This window comes from Nycticebus coucang, chromosome 12 (genome assembly GCF_027406575.1).
Source record: "Nycticebus coucang isolate mNycCou1 chromosome 12, mNycCou1.pri, whole genome shotgun sequence".
NCBI classification, from domain to species: domain Eukaryota; kingdom Metazoa; phylum Chordata; class Mammalia; order Primates; family Lorisidae; genus Nycticebus; species Nycticebus coucang.
In genome coordinates this window covers 53168016-53192934 of record NC_069791.1, presented here as the reverse complement: position 1 = coordinate 53192934, position 24919 = coordinate 53168016, and the positions used below count along the sequence as shown (strand labels likewise).

The following is a 24919-nucleotide window of genomic DNA, read 5'->3' as shown; positions in this document are numbered from 1 at the left end:
GCAGCCCAACCTGAAAGAAAGGCCCAGAGAGGGGAGGGGCATCTCTGAGAGTTCCCAGTCCTTCCATGAGCCTGGCAGCCTCCTGCTATACATATTGTTTGCTATTGAGAAGTTCCAGAGACCAAACAAGGTCCAAGGCCTTGGCAAGCCAACCGTGTCAGGCAAAAGGCCATACTGTGGGCTTCAGACCTATGGTTGCATTTGTCAGGGCTTCCCCACCCTCATCCTCTCAGTTCCACAGGGTGGGGCAGGTAAGGGGCTCTGAAAGTCCCCTGCCCCAACACCCCTAACCAGGCAGAGGTGCTAAGGGGTTCAGGCCTGAGCCCCTGCTGCTACCCCCATTCAAAGGAGGTGAGCAAGGAGCTTAGGGTTCCCCACGTAGGCTCAGACCAAAGTGGAGTTCCCTCTTTGAAGGGAATGATGTTGGGGTGGGGACTGGTTCTGCTTTGTGGCTGACAGTTTCTCCAAGGGCTGCAGGTGTCAGCTGGCTGAACTAGGCTAGGCTCTGAAAGGTGCCTACTCAAAACTCCTGGGTGCTGAGGGAAGCTCAGGGACTACCCTCTGAGAGTGACTGAAAGTGGTACTGGAGCCAAGGGAAATGTGGTTGGGGTAGAGATGGGGTTAGCCTTCTCGGACTCTGCTTCCCAGAGAACAGCCCCAGTGATCCCTCCCCCAAACCCTACTCCAAACCCTGCCCCCAGTCCCTTTGGTAGAGGGTGCCAGTGCAGCCAAAGATGCTTCTGGTAAGGAGGCCACCACAAGGTTGCACCTGGGGCTTTCAACTTTCTTACAACACTGGTTGCCCTACAATCACCCAGTCTCCACTGCTGTGCCAGTAGCCTCTGCTGGCTTCCATTTGTTCCCAATCTCTTTCTCCCTACTTGGCCTCCTCCTCCTCCTTCAGCCTGAAGACAGAATTCATGCAGCAAAAATAGCTCTCAATCAGGAACCAGGAGACCTCTGGAAACCCCCTGTGTGCTATGCTTTTAGTTGTGTGATAGAGCAGATGCCTTATCCTCAGTTTTTTCTTCTGCAAAATGAGGAGAGTAACACCAGAAAGGTTTGGTAGATGTAAATGTATGTGGAAGTATTTTGGAAATGGAAAATCTTTCTGTGGATGTGAGAATCATTGGGATGCTAAAGCCTCAGAAGTCCCAGATGAGGCTATTGGTCTCATAGCTCCTCCATTGGTATGGGAGAAGACTCCTTAGAGTTGTCTCCTGGGCCTTTCTTTTTTTTTTGGTTTTTGGCTGAGGCTAGGTTTGAACCCGCCACCTCCAGCATATGGGACTGGCGCCCTACTCCTTGAGCCACAGGCACCACCCTCCTGGGCCTTTCTTAATGCAGAGGAGAGGCAGGGCCAGGAGGGGAACATTTCAGGTAGTGGGGTCCAAGTGGGTAAATTCAAATCTCAGTTCTGCCAGTTACAGTTACTAGCTCTGCAACCTTTAGCAATTTTTACAAACTCATTCAAGCCTCCATGTCCTCATTTGCATGGTCTAGAGAATACTACCTATCATTCTTGTGAGGATGAAATAAAAGACACACCATATTAAGCACACAGCAATTCTAAACAGTCTCTATAAACTCGAGCTTCCTCTTCCTCTTTTCTTTTCCTATCTGTAAATCCTGGAGGGCTGCTGACTCCTAAGAACCCATCATCACAGACAGTCACAGGTCATAGACCCAGAGCTGGCAGGCCCTGCATGGTCCATCTGGTCCACGGGTTGCAAAGTGGTGAGGCCCAAAGCTAGAGTCAGCCTTTGGAGTGTTTCTGTTTGATCTACCCAATGTTAAACAAAATCATTGCCAACACTGTAATTAGGAAATATTATATAAATGTCTGGTTTTCCACCTTCTCTCAAAAATTTGGCAGAGCTGGTATGACCTCTACTGTCAACTCTACTGGAGGTGCCCTTATGAGCTGAGGTGGATCCTCTTCAGTTTCCCTTAGATCAACAACCCATCCCTACTGTTCATGCCAGGCTGTTTTTCTCATCTCATTACCTAGCAAGCAGGCTGTGATTTAAATTTGTGGCCTTGCCCCCGCTGCTCTAGTCTAAATCCCTTCATTCAATAAGTATTCAGTAGCCAGGGCATGGAGGGAGGGAGGAATGAGGATGCAGAGTTTCAACTGGGGAAGATGAAAAAATTTCAGATTGTTGTACAACCATGCTTAATGCCACAGAGCTATACATTTAAAAAGGGTTAGGCCCGATATGGTGGCTCAGCCTGATGATTCCAGCACTCTGGAAGGCCTACGCAGGAGGATCACTTGAAGCTGGGAATTGAAGACCAGCCTAGGCAACATAGTAAGACCCTGTCTCTACAAACACAAAAAATCATTCAGGTGTGGCAGTATGAATCTGTACTCCCAACTACACTGGAGGCTGAGATGGGAGGATTGCTTGAGCCTGAGAGTTCAAGGTTACAAGGAGCTATGCTCACACCACTGTATTCTCACCTGGGTGACAAGACTCTTTTGTCTCTCTCTCTTTTTTTTTTTGAGGCAGAGTCTCAATCTGCTGCCCTGGGTAGAGTGCCATGGCGTCACAACTCACAGCAACTTCCAACTCTTGGGCTTAAGCGATTCTCTTGCCTCAGCCTCCCAAAAGCTGGGACTACAGGTGCCCACCACAACGCTTGGCTATTTTTCTGTTGCAGTTGTCACTGTTGCTGTTTCCTGTTGCTTTAGCTGGCCCAAGCCGGATTCGATCCCGCCAGCCTCAGTGTATGTGGCTGGCACCCTATCCACTGAGCTATGGGCACCACCAGGACCTTGTCTCTTAAAATAAATAAGTTACATGGGGCAGTGGCTCGCACCTGTAATCCTAGCACTCTGGGAGGCCAAGGCAGATGGATTGTTTGGGTTTAGGAGTTTGAGACCAGCCTGAGCACCAACTAGACCCCATTTCTTTCTTTTTTTTAGAGACAGAGTCTCACTTTATCGTCCTCGGTAGAGTGCTATGGCATCACAGCTCACAGCAAGCATCAAATCCTGGGCTTAGGCGATTCTCTTGCTTCAGCCGCCCAAGTAGCTGGGACTACAGCCATCTACCACAATGCCTGGCTTTTTTGCAGTTTGGCTGGGGCCAGGTTTGAACTTGCCTCCCTCGGTATATGGGACCAGCACCCTACCCACTGAGCCACAGGCACCGCCCACCAGATCCCATTTCTAAAATATAGCCAAGCGTTGTAGCTAATCCCAGCTACTTGGGAGGCTGAGGCAGGAGGATTGCTGAGTCCAAGAGTTTGAGGTTGCTGTGAGCTATCATGCTATAGGACTCTACTGAGGGAAACAAAGTGAAACTCTATCTTATAAAAGAATTTTTTTTTGCAGTATTTTTTGGCCAGGGCTGGGTTTGAACCCACCACCTTCGGCATATGGGGCCGGTGCCCTAATCCTTTGAGCCACAGGCGCCACCTGAAAAGAATTTTTTTTTTTTTTTTTTTGTAGAGACAGAGTCTCACTTTACCGCCCTCGGGAGTGCCATGACGTCACATGGCTCACAGCAACCTCCAAGCTTTTGGGCTTACGCGATTCTCTTGCCTCAGCCTCCCGAGCAGCTGGGACTACAGGCGCCCGCCACAACGCCTGGCTATTTTTTGGTTGCAGTTTGGCCGAGGCCGGGTTTGAACCCGCTACCCTTGGTGTATGGGGCCGGCGCCCTACTCACTGAGCCACAGGTACCACCGTAAAGAATTTTTTTAGCTTTTTTTTCGTTTTTTGTTTTTGGCTGGGGTTGGGTTTGAACCCGCCACCTCCAGCATACGGGGCTGGCACCTTACTCCCTTGAGCCACAGGCGCCACCCGAAAAGAACTTTTTTTAAATAAAGAAATACATATGGTTGGTGCCTGTAGCTCAGTTGGCAGGGCACTGGCCACATACACCTAAGGTCACAGGTTTGAACTCGGCCCTAGCATGCTAAGTAACAATGACAACTGCAACCAAAAAATAGCCAGGTGTTGTGGTGGGCACCTGTAGTCCCAGCTACTTGGGAGGTTGAGGCAAGAGAATCACTTAAGCCCAAGACTTTGAGGTTGTTGTGAGCTGTGATGCAACAGCACTCTACCCAGGGTGACAGCTTGAGACTCTACCTCAAAAAAAAAAAAAAAAAAAAGGGCGGCTCCTGTGCTCAGTCGGTAAGGCACCGGCCCATATTCCGAGGGTGGCGGGTTCAAACCCAGCTCCGGCTGAACTGCAACCAAAAAATAGCCGGGTGTTGTGGCGGGTGCCTGTAGTCCCAGCTACTCGGGAGGCTGAGGCAAGAGAATTGCTTAAGCCCCAGGAGTTGGAGGTTGCTGTGAGCTGTGCGAGGCCACGGCACTCTACCGAGGGCCATAAAGTGAGACTCTGTCTCTACCAAAAAAAAAAAAAGAGACTCAGTCTCAAAAAACAAAACAACACAAAAAAATAAATAAAGAAATAAGTAGGGCGGGGGTGGCGCCTGTGGCTCAGTTGGTAAGGCGCCGGCCACATATACTGAGGGTGGCGGGTTCAAACCCGGCCCTGGCTGAACTGCAACCAAAAAATAGCTGGGCGTTGTGGCAGGCGCCTGTAGTCCCAGCTACTCGGGAGGCTGAGGCAAGAGAATCGCTTAAGCCCAGGAGTTGGAGGTTGCTGTGAGCTGTGTGATGCCACAGCACTCTACCGAGGGCCATAAAGTAAAACTCTGTCTCTACCAAAAAAAAAAAAAAAACAGAAATAAGTAGGGCGCGGCAGCTGTGGCTCAGTGGGTAGGGCGCCAGCCTCATATACTGAGGGTGGCGGATTCAAACATGGCCCCATCCAAAGTGCAACAGAAAAATAGCGGGCGTTGTGGAGGGTGTCTGTCCCAGCTACTGGTATGCTGAGATGAGAGAATCGCCTAAGCCCAGGAGTTGGAGGTTGCTGTGAGCTGTGACGCCACTGCACTCTACCAAGTGAGACTCCGTCTCTACAAAAAAAAAAAAAAAGAAAAAGAAAAAGTAAATAAAATGATCAAAATGGTAAATTTTATGTATATTTTCCCATAACTAATTTAATATCAAAAAGTATAATATGTAAAAAAAAAATACTCAACAAGCATTAAAGGGTCTACCAGGGCCAAGGCACTCTGCCAGGGTGCTGGAGGGTGTAGTGCTAAGGAGATAGGGTCACAGCTCTAGCCTGTGAGCTAGACAGTAAACAATGAATAACTTCATTACAATTAGACTAGTAAGTACTACAAAGGGAGAAGTTCAGGGTACTGGGAGATCTTATCATAAGGGAAATTACTTCAACTGAGGAACCCGGGTAGCCTTCTCAGACCATAGGGAGGAAGTCAGGCACTGGCAGATGGTACATTAACAAGATACAAATAGCCCCAATCTTGACACTGGGGTACAGTGAGGTGCTCCCTCACCTCTGAACCACCCACCTCTGGACTTTATTTTCTCTTCTTTCCTTCTTTCTTTTTCTTTATTTCCCTCTCCTCCTTGCCCCCCCTTCTTTCTCATCTCCTCCCTTCCCCCCTCCTCTCCTCTGTCCTCCCCTCCCCTCTCCTTCCTCTTCCCTTCCCCTCCCCTCCCCTCCCTTCACCACCACCCCTCCTTGTGACAAATTATCAGGCTTCTTTCACATGAGAAATAACTTCCATCTTGCTTAAGCCTCTATTATTTTGGGCTTCTGTTTCACTTGGCAGCCGAACCTAAGGCTTCCCATACACACTTCTCACCTTTGAAAGAAGGCTTCCTGGTGATGAGATCTCCCAGCACCCTGCACTTCTCCCTTTGTAGCACTTGTCCAATTGTAATGAAATTATTCATAATTTAGTGTCTGCACAAGTTGGAGCAGTGCCCATATCTGTCTCACTCAACATGACATACCTAGCAAGAGCGCTGTGGGCTGATGGACACTTAACACTTGTTGAATATATAAATGAAAATGGAGAGGTTTGGACTAGAGCAGGGCTCCAAACTTAAATGCTAGCAGGAGTCTGCTAATGACTGTAAATAAGAAAAGCAGGCGAGCTGTGAACAATGGGTATGGTGTTTGCCTTCCAGCTCTCAATAAGAGAAGGGTTGAGGAGGGATACCACCACACACTCCCTTTAAGGAGCAACTCAGAGGTTGCACCTAACATTTTTGCTTATAATCATTAGCTAAATTGAGTCACTTGTGAGAGATCAAAGACTGAAAATAAAAGATTATTTTGAGATGCAAAATGAAAGGAAAACGGAATCCAGGCTCTGTGTGGGCTTTAGCGACCTTTATTCCACCCCGTGAGGGCAAGCTGAGTTTGAGAAAGAAGTCAACACATGGGTAATGGTGGATGGGGGTTTTTTAAAGGTCGAAAGTGTGTGGGGATTGGCCCATTCACCTTTCTTAAGTGGGACATCCATTGGGAGGGTGGAGGTTAATCCACATTTAGGTGGGTCTGCTTTATTTGGACAGGGTTCCTACATTTAACTCTATCAACTTGGACACATCCAGCCTTGGTGGAGGCTGTTAGGTATATCTTAAATCTGGGTAGCTATGTGCTCAGTTAAAAATTGAGGGTTATATTAATATGAAGAAGGAGAAAATAGATTTGATGGAAACTAAAGAAAAATAGTTAAGATCTTGAAGAATGAACAAAAATTACCTGGATCAGTGGTTCTCAAAGCTAAGTTTGCCCTGCAGAACCTCGGGAGTCCCTGAGACTCTTTCAGGGGGTCTTCAAGGTCAAGCTATTTTCATAAAAACAACAGCATGATTTTTTGCCTTTGTAACTATGTTGACATTGCAATTATGTTGCAAGAGCCTTCTTGGTAAAACTGCTGCCTTAGCACAAATCAAGGCAGTGGTAGCAAAACATACTATAGTCATTGCATTCTTCACTGCCAGGTATTTGCAGTAAAAAAGGAAAAAAAATAATGGCAGTTTCACTTAAGAATATCCTTGATGGGATGGGGCATGGTGGCTCACGTCTGTAATCCTAGCATTCTGGGAGGCTGAGGGTTGGTGGATTGCCTGAGCTCACAGACCAGCCTGAGCAAGAGCCAGACCTCATCTATATAAATAGCTGAGGGTTGTGGGGGGCGCCTGTAGTCTCAAATACTTGGGAGGCTGAGGCAAGAGAATCACTTGAGCCCAAGGGTTTGAGGTTGCTGTGAGCTATGATGCCATGGCTCTCTACAAAGGGGGACAAACTTCAGAATCTGTATCAAAAAAAAAAAAATTCTTGGTGAAGAGCAAATATTAATTTTATTAAATCTCAAACTTTTTTTTTTTTTTTTTGAGACAGAGTCTCACTCTGTTGCCCAGGCTAGAGTGCCATGGCATTAGCCTGGTTCATAGCAACCTCAGACTCCTGGGCTCAAGCAGTCCTCCTGCCTCAGCCTCATTATTAACTGGCACTACAAGTGCCGACCAGGATGCCCAGCCAATTTTTCTGTTTTTAGTACAGATGTGGTCTCACTCTTGCTCAGGGTGGTTTCAAACATCTGAGCTCAAGGGATCCTCTCGCCTCAGCCTCCCACAGTTCTCGAATTACAGGTGTGAGCCATAGTAGAGTGCTGTGGCATCACAGCTCACAGAAACCTGCAACTCTTGGGCTCAAGCGATTCTCTTGTCTCTGCCTCCCAAGTAGCTGGGACTACAGGTGCCCGTCACAACGCCCGGCTATTTTTTGGTTGCAGCCATCATTATTGTTTGGCGGACCTGGGCTGGATTTGAACCCGCCAGCTCAGGTGTACGTGGCTGTCACCTTAGCTGCTTGAGCCACAGGCGCCAAGCCCAGTCAAGAATCTTAAACTTTGAGTATAGTGTGTCATGAAATGAGAAGCAGCACATAACACTTCTGTTGCAAATGAAGCACAATGATTGTCATAGAAGCACTTGGTTAATTGTTGGAGTTGCAGGCTGAACTAACTGCTTTTCTCAGACTACGGAAATGGCATGCTCACAAATGGTCACTCCAGCTGCAGTGTGGAGGATGGCTTGGAGGGAGGCAGAATGCAGGAGCCATAATCTAGGCAAAGGATGATGTTGGGATCTTGAGTTGGAATGGTGGCAGTCGTGCAGTGACCTAGATAGATTTTGGAGCCGTTTAGAAGTAACATTCACAGCAATTGGTAAATAAATACATAGCAGGGGTCAGGTGGAGGTGTAGACAAATGTTATGCCCGGTGTACTTGGCTTGGGCTACTTGATGGATGATGAAGCTCTCACCGAGTAGGAAACGTGGAGAAGTAGGTTTGGTGGGTCATTGTATGAAGAGAGTAAGTCTGGATGAGGATGTGTGGAGTTTGTTATGTCTGGTGAACATCCAAGTGGAGATGTCCAATGGGTGGATGGATATCCACATCTAGAGCTAGGGAGAAATATGGACTAGAGAAAAACATCTGAGGCTTGGCCAGAGACTGAGTCTAGAAGAACTAGTCTGGTTCATGATCACGCTGGTGTCTCTGGAGTCTTCTAGGCCCTTTCTGCCGTGCTGGGCCATCTATCACACCTCCACAGATATTCCTGGTGGCGCCCATTGAAGCGATACCCTCAGTACCCTGAGTGCAGTGCCCTTTGGGAGCTTACTGCAGCTGCTCTCACATGTCCCCAGCTGCCTCCTACTTCTTTCCCTGCAGCCCAACCAGATCTAGCAGTATCATCAATGCAGTCTTTTTCCGGCCACCCAACAGTGGCAGTGACACTCTGGGCTCCTGCCTGAGTCTACTTCATTTTTTCTTTCTTTTTTTCCATTCTAGCGTGTCCTAATCTACTTCATTTCCCCCTTAACTTTGGCATTTTCACTTTGACATTTTCCCCCCGAGAGCCAGGGGGTGGATACCCCAGCCCCAGATGGTGACGTTGGGGGCTGGCCCAGGCCTTGGGTGTGGAGAAGCCTCCCTTTAGGCTTCCTGTCTCACTTTGTTTAAGCACATCTCTGTAGAAGTCTCAAAGCCCTCTCCCCACTGTGTTCCTGGTAACAGAGCCCCAGGCCCTCCCATATAGACACACCTGTGGGAGAAACAGAGCGGAAGAAAGCCGAGGTAAGATTGTCAGACTTGGCTTCATTCCTTTCTGGGAGGCTGGGAAGGGGAGGGAACATGGCAGCAGATGCACTGGAATGTGCAGGACTCTCAGTCCTCTGCCCACGGCTCTGGCTGCCTTCTGTTGCATTTCTCTTGGAACTGGTCGTGAGCAGTGATCTCCCGCTGGAATTGTGAGCTTCTAGAGGCCAGGGACAACACCATTCTCCTCTCTGCTTTCCCCACCATGTACAGCTCAGTGCCCAGTGGGTGCTCCTGGCAGGAGTATTGACCTGAATGGCGAGATCAGAAAGGGATTGGGACTTGAGGGTACGCCAGGCTGAGAAAGGCAGTGAAAAGGAGCTCATCATGGGGCAGTGGAGGACAGAAGACTGGAAAGGGGGAAAGAGGAGAAAAAGAGGGAAGGAAGGGGAGGGAACAAATTAGAAAGAAAAATGAATATTAAGGTGGAAGGAAATCTAGTTAAAAAAATGAAAGGGGGGGGAGAGTAAAAGGAAGAAAAAGAGAAAAAAGGAGAATTTAGTCTAGAAATAATTCTTCCAAAATCAATTTTCCTCATAATGCAGTCACCAAAAATTATACCTATAAGTATTTCATAAGCCACTCGATCTCTGCAGCCTCTTTTAACTATCTTTTGTATTTATGTGCATTTGTCAATTTTTGTCTATTTTCGTGCATTTTTAGGACATTTGAATAATGTGTCTAGGGCACTTCTACTGTAGATATCTCTAAAATGAAGAATAAAGAGGGAGAGCTAAAATTCTCAGAAAGTGTTGAAACTGAGGTCTTAGGTATGAAATCTTGTAACAGTGATAGATGCTTATTTTCAGGTAAACATATCACTAGAAAAATTGACTCTAAGAGAATTGATTTTAGGTGTCTCAGGAGGCCAGGAGAGTTAGAAAAGGATTTGCAGAACCTCTTGGGCTTGGTGGGGTGTTGGGGAGAGGTAGGATTCAACATTCTTCCTGATGGAAGGCATTGTAGAGTCCTAACCTCCTGCCTCCACACCATCAGTCCTTTCCCTTGGCCTGGAAGCCATGCTGTCTCCCCAGCAACCCCCAAGTATCTTCTGCCTTCCCTTCATAGACTTACTGTCTGGGAGAGGTCTCCTGGGATACAGTCTGATCCTTCAAAATAGAAAGGCACCATTCTCAATAATTCAGAGATTTCTCTCTGAGTGTGATAGCTCTTCCTGAATGTCCTGCTCTTGTGGGGCAAACTTTTAGGGTGCCAAGGCTAACAGTAGGAGGATCTGATAAGAGTAGATCACCGCTACTTTTTTTTTTTTTTTTGAGACAGAGTCTCACTCTGTTGCTGGTGTGCCATGGCATTAGCCTCGCTCATAGCAGCCTCAAACTCCTGGGCTCAAAGGATCCTCCTGCGTCAGCCTGTCTAGGAGCTGGGACTATAGTCACGCTCTATCATGAATGGTTAATTTTTTTTTCCTAGTTCTAGAAGAAACAGGGTCTCACTCTTACTCAGGCTGGTCTCAAAATCCCAAGCTTAAGCAATCCTCCGTCTCAGTCTCCCAGAGTGCTAGGATTACAAGCAGGCTGCACCAGGACTACTTCACCTTTTGACAAATAATTTCTTGCGCTGCGTCAGATTCTGTAGTCTGATCCAAAATGGCCGCCCTCAACATCAGATGAGAGGGCCCCTAAGGAGCATTAGTGATACTCAGGAGATGATTCCCCTCTTTCAGTGTGGGGGGGTATTTACATAGAAAAGGTCTACTTCTAAATAAAAATTCCCCAAGCCAATGGTGGAGACTTGAAGCAGCCTTAGGCCCTGACCATAATGGCGGGGTAGCACTGAGAGGAGTTGGATAGGCCAAGGGTGTCGCACATTGTAGACACCTAATAAATGTTGAATGAAATAACTTTGAGGGTGGGGGTCAGATACCTAGGTGCTAGGAGTGGGTAGATGGTCTGGGTTCATAAGACTCCAAGGGTGAACTCTGTTCTGCATATTCGGGGGGATGAGGGAAGGATGGAGGGCACAGGGAAGGATGGAGGGCATAGCTCCCCCCATATGGGTGTCTGAGGCAAAGGAGAGGGGGTGGAGGTTGCAGCCACTGAACCACAAGGGTTCTTAGAGGGGTCATGGTCTCTAGGAAGTTTATAGGAAGCCAGTCAGCAGTAGACAGGGTGTGTGTGTGGGGGCACATCCCGCAGCTTGCTTGAGTGGGCTGCTTGCAGGCTATGGGGAGAAGATAAAAGTGCCCGTGGGACCACAGACTGTCGCTGTGGTGGAGCTGTGCCCTCTTCCTCTCCCCAGCCTGGCTCCTGCTCCATCCCTGGGGGCCAGGGTGGCAGCGGCAGGAACCTCAAGGTCTCTGAGAGAGCGTGTGCTGTTCACTACGGCTTTGCTCTCATCTCTTTCTTGGTCTCTCTTTGTGGGCCTATTGCTCTGTGCATGTTTTGCCTTGCAAAATTTCTTCATTTCTTTTCCTTTGTGTGTGTGTGTGTGTGTGTGTGTGTGTGTGTGTGCCACCGGGAGCTTTGTGTATAATTGTGGACTGTGGATTGTGTGCTTGTAGCTGTTGTTTGTTGTTTTGAGGAGCTGCTTCCAGGCTGTCCCTCCCCTCCCCTCCTCCTCCCCGGAGACCTCTGTGCTGCCTTGGGAAATCTGTCCATTTCCTTTGTCCATGATGTCCCTCCCACCCTGCAGCCATCTCCCTCACATTGTCCCTCAGCTGCAAGCAGAGCACTGCCGGTTCCCTTCAGATCAAAGCCTGTCCAAAGCCTGCATTGCTGCCAGAGGCCAGGATGCCTGGGTACAGGCCAGGGGAGAGCTTAGTGGCAGCTGGAGAGGGGAAAGATGAAAAAGGACAAGAGGCAAGGGATTTTCCAAGCACTCTGGGAAAGGAAGCATGGCCTCCTGGGGTGTGAGGCAAAGAAGAGAGACACAGATAGGAGGAACTGCAGGCTGGGGTGTTAAGTGCAGGGAAGCACAGATACAGAAATGCAGAGATATGAGGAAAGAGACAAGTGGTGGAGAGGGAGGGAGAGAGAGAAAAAGAAAGAGAGGGAGGAAGGAAGGAGGAGGGGGGAGGAAGAGGCACTAGACTTTCCTCAAGGACCAATGAGACCTGCTGGTCTCTCAGCTCTTGGGGTGATGTTATACAGAATGCTACTGTACTGGGGCAGAGCAACTCTGGGGACGCTGAGGATGTGGGAAACGAAGGCCAGCTCTCTGGGGTGGCAGCGGAAGCCCAAAGCAACAAAGAAAGCAGCAGATGGAAACCCACAGCCTCCTCCACTAAACTGAGCCCTGGGGTGAGGTAGGGTGGTGCTGGGAGCTGGAGGCAGGGAAGTGCCTCTTGGCACAGACTCATGGGGTGGGGGGAGTCAAAGTGGCCACCATATGGGGGAAAAGATCAAAAATACCCCTAGCCTTCCACAGGCATCTCACCAGGATGACCTGAACTTGGACTCCAGAGGAGGGATATCCCATGTGGAGACTTTGTCCTGTCTTCACTCTCTGCTCATCAAGGACAGTCAGTTTGGGATAGGGGACAGTTGGAACAAGTCTTAGGTATAAGACTGCCTGTGTTCCCCTCTTCTCACCAGCCTTCCCCTGAGTGCTTCCCTTGCTCCAGCCTAACTTGTAAACAACTTCGCTGTGACTAGTGGGTGGTGTCCCTCCCTCCTTGCCTGCAAACCCCTTTCTTAACCTCTTAAGTTTCTACTTGCTGATTTAATCAAGGCCCAGTGGGTCACACCTGGAATCCCAGAACTTTGGGAGGCCAAGGCGGGAAGATTATTTGAGGCCAGAAGTTTGAGCCCAGCCTGAGCAACATAGTGAAACCCTGTCTGTACAAAAAATAGAAAAATGATGGCTCAGCGCCCATAGCTAAGCGGTTAGGGCACTGGCCACGTACACCGGGGCTGGAGGGTTCAAGCCCTGGCCCGGCCTACCAAACAACAATGACAACTGCAACAAAAAAATAGCTGGGCACCTATAGTCCCAGCTACTTGGGAAGCTGAGGCAAGAGAATGAGAATTGCTTTTTTTTTTTGAGACAGACTCTCACTATGTTGCCCTCGGTAGAGTGCCGTGGTGTCACAGCTCATAGCAACCTCAAACTCTTGGGCTCAAGTGATCCTCTTGCATCAGCCTCCTAAGTAGCTGGGACTACAGGTGCCTGCCACAACGCCTGGCTATTTTTTGGTTGTAGTTGTTTGGCAGGCCCAAGCTGGGTTCAAACCCGCCAGCTCTGGTGTATGTGGCTGGCACCCTAGGCCCTGAGCTACAGGTGCCGAGCCAAGGCAAGAGAATTGCTTAAGCCCAAGACTTAGAGGTTTCTGTGAGCTGTGATGCCCAGGCATTCTACTGAGGGCAACATAGTGAGACTCTGTCTCAAAAAAAAGAAAAATGAGTTGGTTGTTTACTCCTGTAGTCCTAGCTACTCGGGAGGCTGAGACAGGAGGATGGCCTAATCCCAAGAGTTTGAGGTTATAGTGAGATATGATGATACCACTGCATTTAGCCTGTGACAGAACAAGACCATGTCTCAAAAAAAAATTTTTTTTTGGCTCTGCGCCCGTAGCACAGTGGTTACGGTGCCAGCCATATGCACAGAGAGTGGCAGGTTTGAGCCCGGTCTGGGCCATCTAAACAACAATGACAATTACAACAAGAAAAATAGCCAGGTGTTGTGGAGGACACCTATGGTCCCAGCTACTTGGGAGGCTGAGGCAAGAGAATCACTTAAACCCAAGAGTTTGAGATTGCTATGAGCTGTGACACCCTGGCACTTTACCAAGGGCCACATAGTGAGACTCTGTCTCAAAAAAAAAAATCTGTTCATTTATCTATGTCCGGTACCTACCATGTGTTAGGCAATTCCTCTTCCAGGAAGATAGAGTAACCGGAGGGGGCTTTTCTTATCTTCTCCCGAACCTCAGTAGGAAGACTAAGCTCCCCCCACTCCATTATCCTGTGAGTGCTACATCCCTATCATGGGTTGTGTATTAGTAATCAACAGGAAGCACAATCCACCTCAGATGGTTCAAGAGATTGTAGAAGGGGGTTATTTACAGAGGTCAAGGGATCTAACCAACATGTTGGGGCACACTGATACTATATTAACAGCAGGAAAAGTCCTGAAAAGGTGAAAATGGTGTTTCTGGAACCCAGGACACATAGCTATGGACAGAAAATCTGCCCAGAGCAGGAAGAGAGCAGAAGAAATACCCCAGCCTCTCTCTCAATGCTCCCATCTCTTCTCTGGTGGGCACGTCCTATGGACCAGTCCAGCTGGTGCTGGTGAGCAAGGGAGCCTGGGCAACCCAGTTCATAGCATTCAGCCCTTGGTGAGAGCAGGCAGATGGGAAGGAGAATGGATTGTAGCATGGATTAGGGTGACCTGGCTTCTTCCAGGCCAGGGATGTGGGTACACACACACTTAATGACCCATTTTAGAAACAGAATTAATACGTTGAGTACAGAAAGAGGAAATTGGTGATTTCTCTTTCTCTATTCAAGTCAACTTGATGTAAGTTTGGTTTTCTATGCTCGAGCTGGGACCAGGCCTGCAGTGGCCTCACAGCTAGCTGGATTGTTATCTCCATCCTCAAGGAACTTGAGCTGGTTGGGGAGAGATGGGAACTCAAGTCATTGAACATCAGGTAGAAGGCAGGGCATGCCCAGGAGCATGCCAGTAGGGTTCAAGGGAATTTAGAGTGAGCAGATCATTGCTCAGTTGGCAATGGTGCTGCTAAAGGAAGAAAAGATCTGGTTTGGTGCTGCTAAAGGAAGAAAAGACCTGTGGCTCAACGGAATAGGGCGCTGGCCCCCATATGCCAGAGGTGGTGGTGAGTTCAAATCCAGCCCTGGCCAAAAAACTGCCAAAAAAAAAGAAAAGATCTGGTTTGGGGGAGAGAATCAGAAGTCTGGACGTGGAATATAATCTTGTCAGCCCAGGACCATATCCTTGCTGACTCCTTCCCCAGGCAATCACCTCTCTGAGGCCACTAATAGCCTGGGCCTGGACTTCAAAGACACTTTTTTTTTTTTTGAGACAGTCTCACTCTGTTGCCCAGGATAGAGTGTGTGTCATCGGCCTAACTCACAGCAACTTCAAACTCCTGGGCTCAAGCCACCCTCCTGCCTCAGCCTCCCAGGTAGCGGGGACTATAGGCATGCACTACCATGCCTGGCTAATTTTTCTAATTTTTTTGCAGAGATGAGGTCTCACTATGTTGCTCAGGTTGGTCTTGAATTGCCTCAAGTGATCCTCTTACCTCAGCCTCCCAAAGTGCTAGAATTATAGGTGTGAGCTGTTGTGCCTAGCCTTCTGCCTGGCTTTGAAATGCATTCTGGGTGGGCTTCCTTTAGAAGCTACCCTACTCCCATGGTCTTATGTCATCTGGTCCCCAGTTACCACATCAAGCTTTCAAAACCCTATAGACCTTGTTGCACACATCTCTGCTCAAAGATCAACTGTGGCTTTTTTTTTTTTTTTTTTGAGACAGAGTCTCACTATGTCACCCTTAGTAGAGTACTGTGGTGTCATAGCTCACAGCAACCTCAAACTCTTAGGCTTAAGTGATTCTCTTGCCTCACCCTCCCAAGCAGCTGGGACTACAGGCACCTGCCACAGTGCCTGGCTATTTGTTGTTGCAGTTGTCATTGTTGGTTAGCTGGCCTGGGTCGGATTCAAACCCACCAACTTCAGTGTATGTGGCTGGTGCCGTAACCACTGTGCTATAGGTGCTGAGCTAATGACTTTTTTTTTTTTTGAGACAGAGTCTCGCTCTGTTGCTCAGGCTAGAGAGCCATGGCATCAGCCTAGCTCACAGCAACCTCAAACCCTTGGGCTCAAGCAATCCCCCTGCCTCAGCCTCCTGAGTACCTGGGACTATAAGCACCCACCACAACACCTAGCTAATTTTTCTAATTTCAGTACAGAGAGGGTCTCACTCTTGCTCAGGCTTGTCTCAAACTCCTGAGCTCAAGAGGTCCTCCCATCTCAGCCTCCCTGAGTGCTAGGATTACAGCATGCACTATCGTACCCCACCCAGCAATGGCTCCTAGTTCTTCCAATACAAAGCTCCAACACTTCAACCTGCCTGAAGGAATTCAAAGTCAAGCCCCATCTCCTCAGCTACTCTCCTGGAGCCCTCTCTCCTCCCTACCCTCCTTGGACATCATTGCCACCTTTGCGCACCAGGGTGTCCTAGTACCTCTCCCCCTTCCCTTTTCATCTAACTCTGTGTTTTCAAAGTTCAATGTGATCATCCCCTGGAGGTATGTGAAAACACAGATGACCAGGGCAGCGCCCGTAGCTCAGTGGTTAGGGTTCTGGCCACATGCTCCGGGGCTGGTGGGTTTGAACCCGGCCTGGGCCTATGAAACAAACAAACAAAATAGCCAGGCGTTATGGTGGGCACCTATAGTCCTAGCTACTTGGGAGGCTGAGGCAAGAGAATCTCTTGAGCCCAAGAGTTTGAGGTTGCTGTGAGTTGTGACACCATGGCACTCTACTGAGGGCAACAAAGTGAGACTTTGTCTCAAAAACAAACAAACAGGGTGGCGCCTGTGGCTCAAGGAGTAGGGCACCGGTCCCATATGCCGGAGGTGGCGGGTTCAAGCCCAGCCCCGGCCCAAACAAACAAACAAACAAACAACAAAAACAAAAAACACAGATGACTAGACCCACCCCCATTTTCTGTTCTGGCAGGTTTAGGGTAGGGCTGAGAATTTGCATTCCCTTTTTTTTTGAGAGTGCAATGGTGTCACATCTCAAGGCAACCTCAAACTCTTGGGCTTAAGTGATTCTCTTGCCTCAGCCTCCCAAATAGCTGGGACTATAGGCACCTGCCACAAGGCCCGGCTATTTTTTTTTTAGAGACATGTCTTGCTTTTGCTTAGGCTGGTCTCGAACTCATGATCTCAGGCAATCCACCTGCCTTAGCCTCCCAAGTACTGGGATTACAGGCATGAGCCACCGCACCTGGCCAGAATTTGCATTCCTAAATTCCCTAGTACTACTGCTGCCCCTGACCTAGGACCACACTTTGCGAATCACTCCTCCAGCATTGCCGCCCATTCCACAGAGTCCATTCACAGCCTTTTGGAACTACCCATTCCCACCCCCAGCCTTGACTGTCTTCCACATCCACAGAAGCTAGGTTTTCCTCTCAACTCTCTGGAATAGCCTTTTACTGCTGGGCCCACTCAGAGGCCTCATAGGATTGGTCGGCTGTGGGACAGGGAAATGACCCTCTGATCCTTCTCCCTCTGAGCCTTGCATCAGGCTCAAGTCCTGGGAATTTTACCTGGGAACTCTCCACTGTCTTTCAACTCTTTTCCCGCATCCCTGCAGCCACTACCTTAGATCAGGCCTCATCTTTTCTCACCCGGATTGTTGCCATCCTACCTTTGGTGCTTAATCTCCTCCAGTTCATTTTCCCTGTGGCGGTAGAAGGAATGCCCTGGGCAAGTCTAGTCATCTTCTCAGCATAAAATCCTCTACTGACTCCCAGTACTCAAGATCAAGTCCCAGCATCTCAGCATGGCATTCAAGCACCTTCACATCCTGGCCTGGCTCCATGATCTCAGTCCCCACCAATTTGCCACCATCTGTGATCCCACCTGGCAAAGAACCTGCTCCTTGACTGGCACATCATTTTGTGGCACGTCCACAGGATGTCTTGTTAGTGTTGTACAAGTCCAGTTCACTGGATTGTCTGTAAGGGTTCTGAGGGGAGATTGTCCCTGTAAGTCCTGGGCTCAGTAAATGCCTGCTGACTAATGATTAGTATCTTTCACAGGCCCGGCCATTGCTGCAGGCTGGGGTCGCCGAGGGCTCTACCTCAGCAAGGCCACAATGAACCCGAGAATCTCTTTTAGGCACCTGCTCCTGGTGTTACAGCTGGGTAGGTTCTCAGACATGGGGGTCCCAGGGCAGATGGAATGGGAGGAGGGGCTAGTGGGGAAATGCAAAGGTAGATGTAGGACAGACGGGGACAGTGGCAGCCTTGAGGCCTGACTCCTTTCTTTTCCACCTAGTGCTACACCCACTACTCCTGGTAGTCACTGAGGGAAAGGAAGTGGTCCTGGGCAAAAAAGGGGATATAGCAGAGCTGCCCTGTGAAGCTTCACAGAAGAATAACAAGCCTTCCTTCAGCTGGGAACACTCTAACCAGACCAAGATTCTGGGAAAACTTTACCCCAACTCCTTCTGGACTACAGGTAGGGTTACCTGGCTCCTCAACCAGGAAGGAAAACACACTGTGGACTGAACACTTCATACCTGCTTCTAGTATACTGTGGGATTCCACAGGGCTGGAGTTGATAGAAACTCAGTGGCATTCCTGCTGGTGTCCCAGGGAATGGCTTTTTGTGGTGTGCTGATCTGAAAACTTTAATATTCATGATTTATTTTAATGAGTTACCATATAAAATACATGATTTCTCAAGTATTATTACTACAAACCTTGTGATACTTTGTTTACATCCATTAAGAGCAACTAGAATAATTTTTTCTAACTTTTTTTAAATTTTCTTTATTTTTTATTTTTATTTCCTTGTGTTTTTTTTCTTTTTTTCTGTGACAGAGCCTCAAGCTGTCGCCCTGGGTAGAGTGCCATGGCATCAACCTCCAACTTCAGGGCTTAAGCGATTCTCTTGCCTCAGCCTCCCGAGTAGCTGGGACTACAGGCAGCCACCACAACGCCCAGCTATTTTTTGGTTGTAGTTGTCATTGTTGTTTGGCAGGCCCGGGCTGGATTCGAACCTGCCAGCTCTGGTGTATGTGGCTGGCACCTTAGCCTCTCAAGCTACTGGCGCTGAGCCATGATTTTTTGTTTGTTTGTTTGTTTGTTTTTGTAGAGACAGAGTCTCACTTTATGGCCCTCGGTAGAGTGCCGTGGCCTTACACAGCTCACAGCAACCTCCAACTCCTGGGCCTAAGCGATTCTCTTGCCTCAGCCTCCCAAGTAGCTGGGACTACAGGCGCCCACCACAACGCCTGGCTATTTTTTGGTTGCAGTTTGGCCGGGGCCGGGTTTGAACCCGCCACCCTCGGTATATGGGGCCGGCGCCCTACCTACTGAGCCACAGGCGCCGCCCTGTTTGTTTGTTTTTTGAGACAGAGTCTCACCCTATGCCCTGAGCAGTGTGCAATGGCGTCATAGCTCACTGCTACCTCAGACTTGGACTGTGGGCATCCTGCTGCCTTAGTCTCTGGAAGCTGCTAGGATTACAGATGCTTGCTGTGGTGCTGGCTGGATTATTCATTTTTTTATGAGTTGGAGTCTTTAACCCCTGAGCTCCAACAAGTCTCCCACCTGAGCCTCCCATAGTGCTGGGATTACAGGTGTGAGCCACCGTGCCATGCTCGTTTTTTTTTTTTTAAAAAAGGAGGTCTGTCTTCGCATTCTGGGAATCTGGGAGGCTGAGGCAGGTGGATTGCCTGACCTCAGGAGTTTGAGACCAGCCTGAGCTAGAGCGAGACTCTGTCTCTAAAAATAGCTAACTGTTATGCCAGGTGCCTGTAGTCCCAGCTACTCAGAAGACTGAGGCGAGAGGCTCACTTGAGCCCAAGAAGTTTGAGGTTGCTGTGAGTATGACGCCATGGCATTCCTTAGAGGGAGGGCAATAAAGTGAGACTCTGTCTCCAAAAAAAAAAGGAGGTCTGTACACTGGCTATTCAGTTACAATCATAGCTCATGGCCTCCTACTCCAGGTCACAAGCAATCCTCCCACATCAGCTGCAGAGTAGCCAGGACTATAGGCCTACCACTAACCCTGGCTTCAGATTCACTTTTGTAAAAATATTTAAAATTTTATAAACCTATTAGATTTATCATTTGTTTGCATTTCATTGCTTGTTTTCTTTTCTTTCTTTCTTTCTTTTTTTTTTTTTTGCAGTTTTTGGCTGGGACTAGTTTTGAACCCGCCACCTCTGGCATATGGGGCCGGTGCCCTACTCCTTTGAGCCACGGGCACCACCCATCATTGCTTGTTTTCAACATATTCTTTTTCTTTTTTAATTAAATCATAGCTGTGTACATTAATGCAATCATTAATGCAATCATGGGGTACAATGTGCTGGTTTTATATATAATTTGAAGTATTTTCATCAAACTGGTTAACATAGCCTTCAGGGCATTTTCTTAGTTACTGTGTTTAGACATTTATATTCTACACCTAGTAAATTTTACATGAACCCTTGTAAGAGGCACTGTAGGTGTGGTCCCACCAATTACCCTCCCTCCACCAATCCTCCCCCTCCCCTACCCTCCCTCTCCTCTTTCCCCAACATATTCTTTTTTTTTTTTTTTTTTTTGTGATTTTTGGCCGGGGCTGGGCTTGAACCCGCCACCTCTGGCATATGGGGCCGGCGCCCTACTCCTTTGAGCCACAGGCAATGCCCCCAACATATTCTTTTGAGCCACAGGCACCACCCAGCCCCCAACATATTCTTTTAATTGTGAAAATTTCCAACATGTACACATATACAATAATTATATAATGGACCACCATGCATCCAACCCAGTATTTACAATTACCGATTTGTGGCCAATTTTTTTTTTCACCTACATGCCTAAACCCCACCTACAATCACCATGTTATTATTATTATTATTGTTATTTTTTTTTTTTTTAGAGAGAGTCTCACTTTGTCATCCTTGGTAGATTCCCATGGCATCACAGGTCACAGCAACCTCAAACTCTTGGGCTCAAGCAACTCTCTTGCTTCAGCCTCCTGAGTAGCTAGAACTACAGGTGCCTGTCACAACATCCAGCTCTTTTTTTTTTTTTACAGACAGGGTCTCGCTCTTGCTCAGGCTGATCTCAAACTCCTGAGCTCAAGCAATCCATTGGCCTTGGCCTTCCAGAGTGCAAGGATTACAGGAGTGAGCCCCTGCACCTGACCACCATATTATTTTGTAGCAGATACCAGACGATATAGCATTCTATAAATATGTCAGTATCTATCTCTAAAATGTAATGACTCTTAAAAAATATACCCACAGTGTGATTATCAACCCTTAAAAATTAAAAAACCTGGGGGCATGGTGGCATGTGCCTGTAGTCCTAGCTACTGGAGAGGCTGAGGTGGGATCATCTGTGACTAGGAGTTCAAGACTGCAATGAGCAACGATCAGCCCACTACACTGCAGCTTGGGCAACAGAGTGACACCCTCTGTCTATAAGGAAAAAATAAATAAAAATAATTCCTTTAATTGGTGTGGTGGCTCATGCCTGTAATCCCAGCACTCTGGGAGGCTGAGGTGGGAGGATCATTTGAGCTCAGGAGTTTGAGACCAGACTGAACAATGAGAAAAAGAGAGATCTTGTCTGAAAGAAAGAAAGAAAGAAAGGAGGGAGGGAAAGAGGGAGGGAGGAAGGAAGGAAGGAAGAAAATATTAGGAGGTTAAAGTCAGGAGGATCCCTTGAGCCCAGGAGCTTGAGGTTGCTGTGAGCTAGTCTGATGCCATGGCATCCTAGCCCAGGCAATAGAGTACAAAACAAAAACAGAGACAAAAAACACTTGAACCCACTGATTGATTTTTTTTTTTTTTTTGAAACAGAGTCTCACTATGTCACCCTTGGTAGAGTGCTGTAGCTTCACAGCTCACAGAAACCTCAAACTCTTGGGCTTAAGAGATTCTCTTGCCTCAGCCTCCTAAGTAGCTGGGACTACAGTGCCCACCACAATGCCTGACTATTTTTTTGTTGTAGTTGTTTAGCTGGCCTGGGCCGGGTTTGAATCCACCATCCTCAGTGTATGTGGCTGGCACCATAACCACTGTGCTATGGGTGCTGAGCTCCACTGATTAATCTTTTTTTTTTTTTTTTGAGACAAAGTCTCACTTTGTCGCCCTCTATAGAGTGCCGTGGTATTCAGCTCACAGCAACCTCCAGCTCTTGGGCTTCGGTGATTCTCTTGCCTCAGCCTCCCGAGTAGCTGGGACTACAGGCGCCCACCACAATGCCTGGTTATTTTGTTGTTGTTGTTGCAGTTTGGCTGGGGCTGGGTTTGAACCCCCCACCCTCAGTATATGGGGCCGGCACCCTACTCACTGAGCCACAGGCGCCACCGCCCCACTGATTAATCTTAATAGTACAAAAAGTGATAACCATAACATGGCTCCTAATGTGATAAAATTGAAAATAAAAAGCATCTCCTTTGGCCAAAGTAATACCCACCCTTAAGAGAAAACAAAACAAAACAAAATACCACTTATGAAATATTGTGACAAAAGAAAACAAATTGAATGTGAACGTAGTCTATCTAACCATCAATCTATAGGAGATTCAAAGGACAGTGGAACTTGTTAAATGTCACCATGTGAATGTAGCCAGCTCCTATTCAGAACCTGTAAAACATAACAGGACAATGCCTGGTTTCTTCAACCAATCATTTACAAGAAGAATAGGCTGGGTGAGGTGGCTCATGACTGTAATCCTAGCACCCTGGGAGGCTGAGACGGGTGATAAAAAAAGAGAGGAAGAGTTAGGGCTAGAGTGCTGGTCTTTTGACTTTCAGGCAGATATTAGATTATTCTATATTCACATACATATATCCTACTTCATTTCTTTTCAGCAACTGCATAGGTTCTTTGTATAATCATACACTATGATATTTAACTATTGTTGGACATTTAGGCTGTTTTAATTTTTTTGGTATCACTGCAGAATTCTGCAGTAAATAACCTTGTATCTTTGGATACATGTGCAAATGTCTTTGTAGGATAAATTCCTAAAGGTGAAATTGGTGGACCAGGTCAGCTTGATCTTTCTTTTTTTTTTTTTTTGTAGAGACAGAGTCTTACTTTATCACCCTTGGTAGAGTGTCATGGCATCACAGCTCGCAGCAACCTCCAACTCCTGGGCTTAAGCGATTCTCTTGCCTCGCCTCCGGAGTAGCTGGGACTACAGGCGCCCGCCACAACAGCCGGCTATTTTTTGGTTGCAGTTCAGCGGGGGTCGGGTTTGAACCCGCCACCCTTGGTATATGGGGCCGGCGCCTTACCGACTGAGCCACAGGTGCCGCCCTCTTTTTTTTTTTTTTTGTAGAGACAGAGTCTCACTTTACTGCCCTCGGTAGAATGCCATGGCGTCACACAGCTCACAGCACCCTCCAGCTCTTGGGCTTACGTGATTCTCTTGCCTCAGCCTCCGGAGTAGCTGGGACTACAGGCGCCAGCCACAACGCCTGGCTATTTTTTTGTTGCAGTTTGGCCAGGGCTGGGTTTGAACCTGCCACCCTCGGTATATGGGGCCAGCGTCCTACTCACTGAGCCACAGGCGCCACCCCTTTTTTTTTAATTGACAGATAATAATTATACATATTCATGGGATATACAGTGATGTTTCAATACATATAATGTATGGTGATCAGATGAGAGTAATTAGTATACTCATCATCTTGAACATTTATAATTTCTTTATATTGGGAATAAGCAATATCTTCCTTCTATCTATTAGAAATTATCTTTTTTTTGTTTTTTTGATACAGAGTCTCACTACGTTGCCCTTAGAAGAGTGCTGTATCATCACAGCTCACAGCAACCTCAAACTCTTGGGCTTAAGCGATTCTCTTGCCTCAGCCTCCCAAGTAGCTGGGACTACAGGCACACGCCACAATGCGAGGCTATTTTTTGGCTGTAGTGTCATTGTTGTTTGGCAGACCCGGGCTGGGTTCAAACCTGCCAGCTCTGGTGTATGTGGCTAGTGCCTTAGCCACTGAGCTAAAGGTGCTGAGACATCCATTATGTTATTATTAACTGTAGTCTTCCTACAATGGTATAAAACATTAGAACTTATTCCTCCTAAATAAATGCAATTTTGTATTCTTTTTCTGCAATTTTTTTTTTTTTTTTTTGAGACAGAGCCTCAAGCTGTCACCCTGGGTAGAGTGCTGTAGCATCACAGCTCACAGCAACCTCCAACTCTTGGGCTCAAGCGATTCTCTTGCCTCCGCCTCCCAAGTAGCTGGGACTACAGGCGCCCACCACAATGCCCTGCTATTTTTTTGGTTGCAGCCGTCGTCGTTTGGCGGGCCCGGGCTGGATTCGAATTCTCCAGCTCAGGTGTATATGGCTGGCACCTTAGCTGCTTGAGCCACAGGTGCCGAGCCATTTTTTGCAAATTTTTTTGCCTGGGGCTGGGTTTGAACCCACCACCTCCGGTATATGGGGCTGGTGCCCTACCCCTTCGAGCCACAGGAGCCACCCTGTAATTTTTTATTCTTTAATAAATCTCTCTCTATCCCTCCCTTATCCCTTCTTTTCCCAGACTCTAGTATCCTCTGTTTTACTTTTTACTTCTTTGACATCAACATTTTTATCTTCCACTTATGTGGTGTTTACTTTTCTGTTCCTGGCTTATTTCACTTAACATAATGTCCTCTAGTTTCATCCATGTTGCCAGGAATGATAGGATTTCATTCTTTTTTTTTTTTTTTGGCCAGGGCTGGGTTTGAACCCGCCACCTCCGGCATATGGGACCGGCACCCTACTCCTTGAGCCACAGGCGCCGCCCGGATTTCATTCTTTTTAATGGCTAAATAGTATTTCATGGTGTATGCAAACCACATTTCTTTTCTATTCTTTATTTTTATTTTATTTTAATTATTTGTTTGTTTTTTTGAGACAGAGTCTCACTATGTAGTCCTCAGTTGAGTGCTGTGGCTCACACCTCACAGTAACCTCCAACTCTTGGGCTTAAGCGATTCTCTTGCCTTAGCCTCCCAAGTAGCTGGGACTACAGGCGCCTGCCACAACGCCTGGGTACTTTTTTGTTACAGTTGTCGTTGTTTAGCAGGCTCGGGCAGGGATTGAATGGGCCATCCACAGTGTATGTGGCCGGCGCCCTAGCAACTGAGCTACAGGCACCATGCCTATTTATTTTTTTGAGACAGAGTCTCTCTTTGTCACCCTTGGTAGAGCACTGTGGCATCATAGCTCA

The 24919-nt window shown here is 47.7% G+C and overlaps 1 protein-coding gene across 2 annotated transcripts in view; it reads left to right on the top strand.

Moving 5' to 3' along the window:
* The first annotated feature begins 8853 nt into the window (after window positions 1-8853).
* The window catches only part of CD4 (CD4 molecule), a 38820-nt gene continuing 22754 nt past the window's right edge, over window positions 8854-24919 (top strand). For both annotated transcript variants that reach the window (XM_053557623.1, XM_053557622.1), the window contains exons 1-3: window positions 8854-8988; window positions 17771-17875; window positions 18009-18191. In XM_053557623.1, the coding sequence (XP_053413598.1) occupies window positions 17827-17875; window positions 18009-18191 (232 nt within the window). In that variant the 5' untranslated portion in view covers window positions 8854-8988; window positions 17771-17826. The remainder of the gene's footprint in view (window positions 8989-17770; window positions 17876-18008; window positions 18192-24919) is intronic.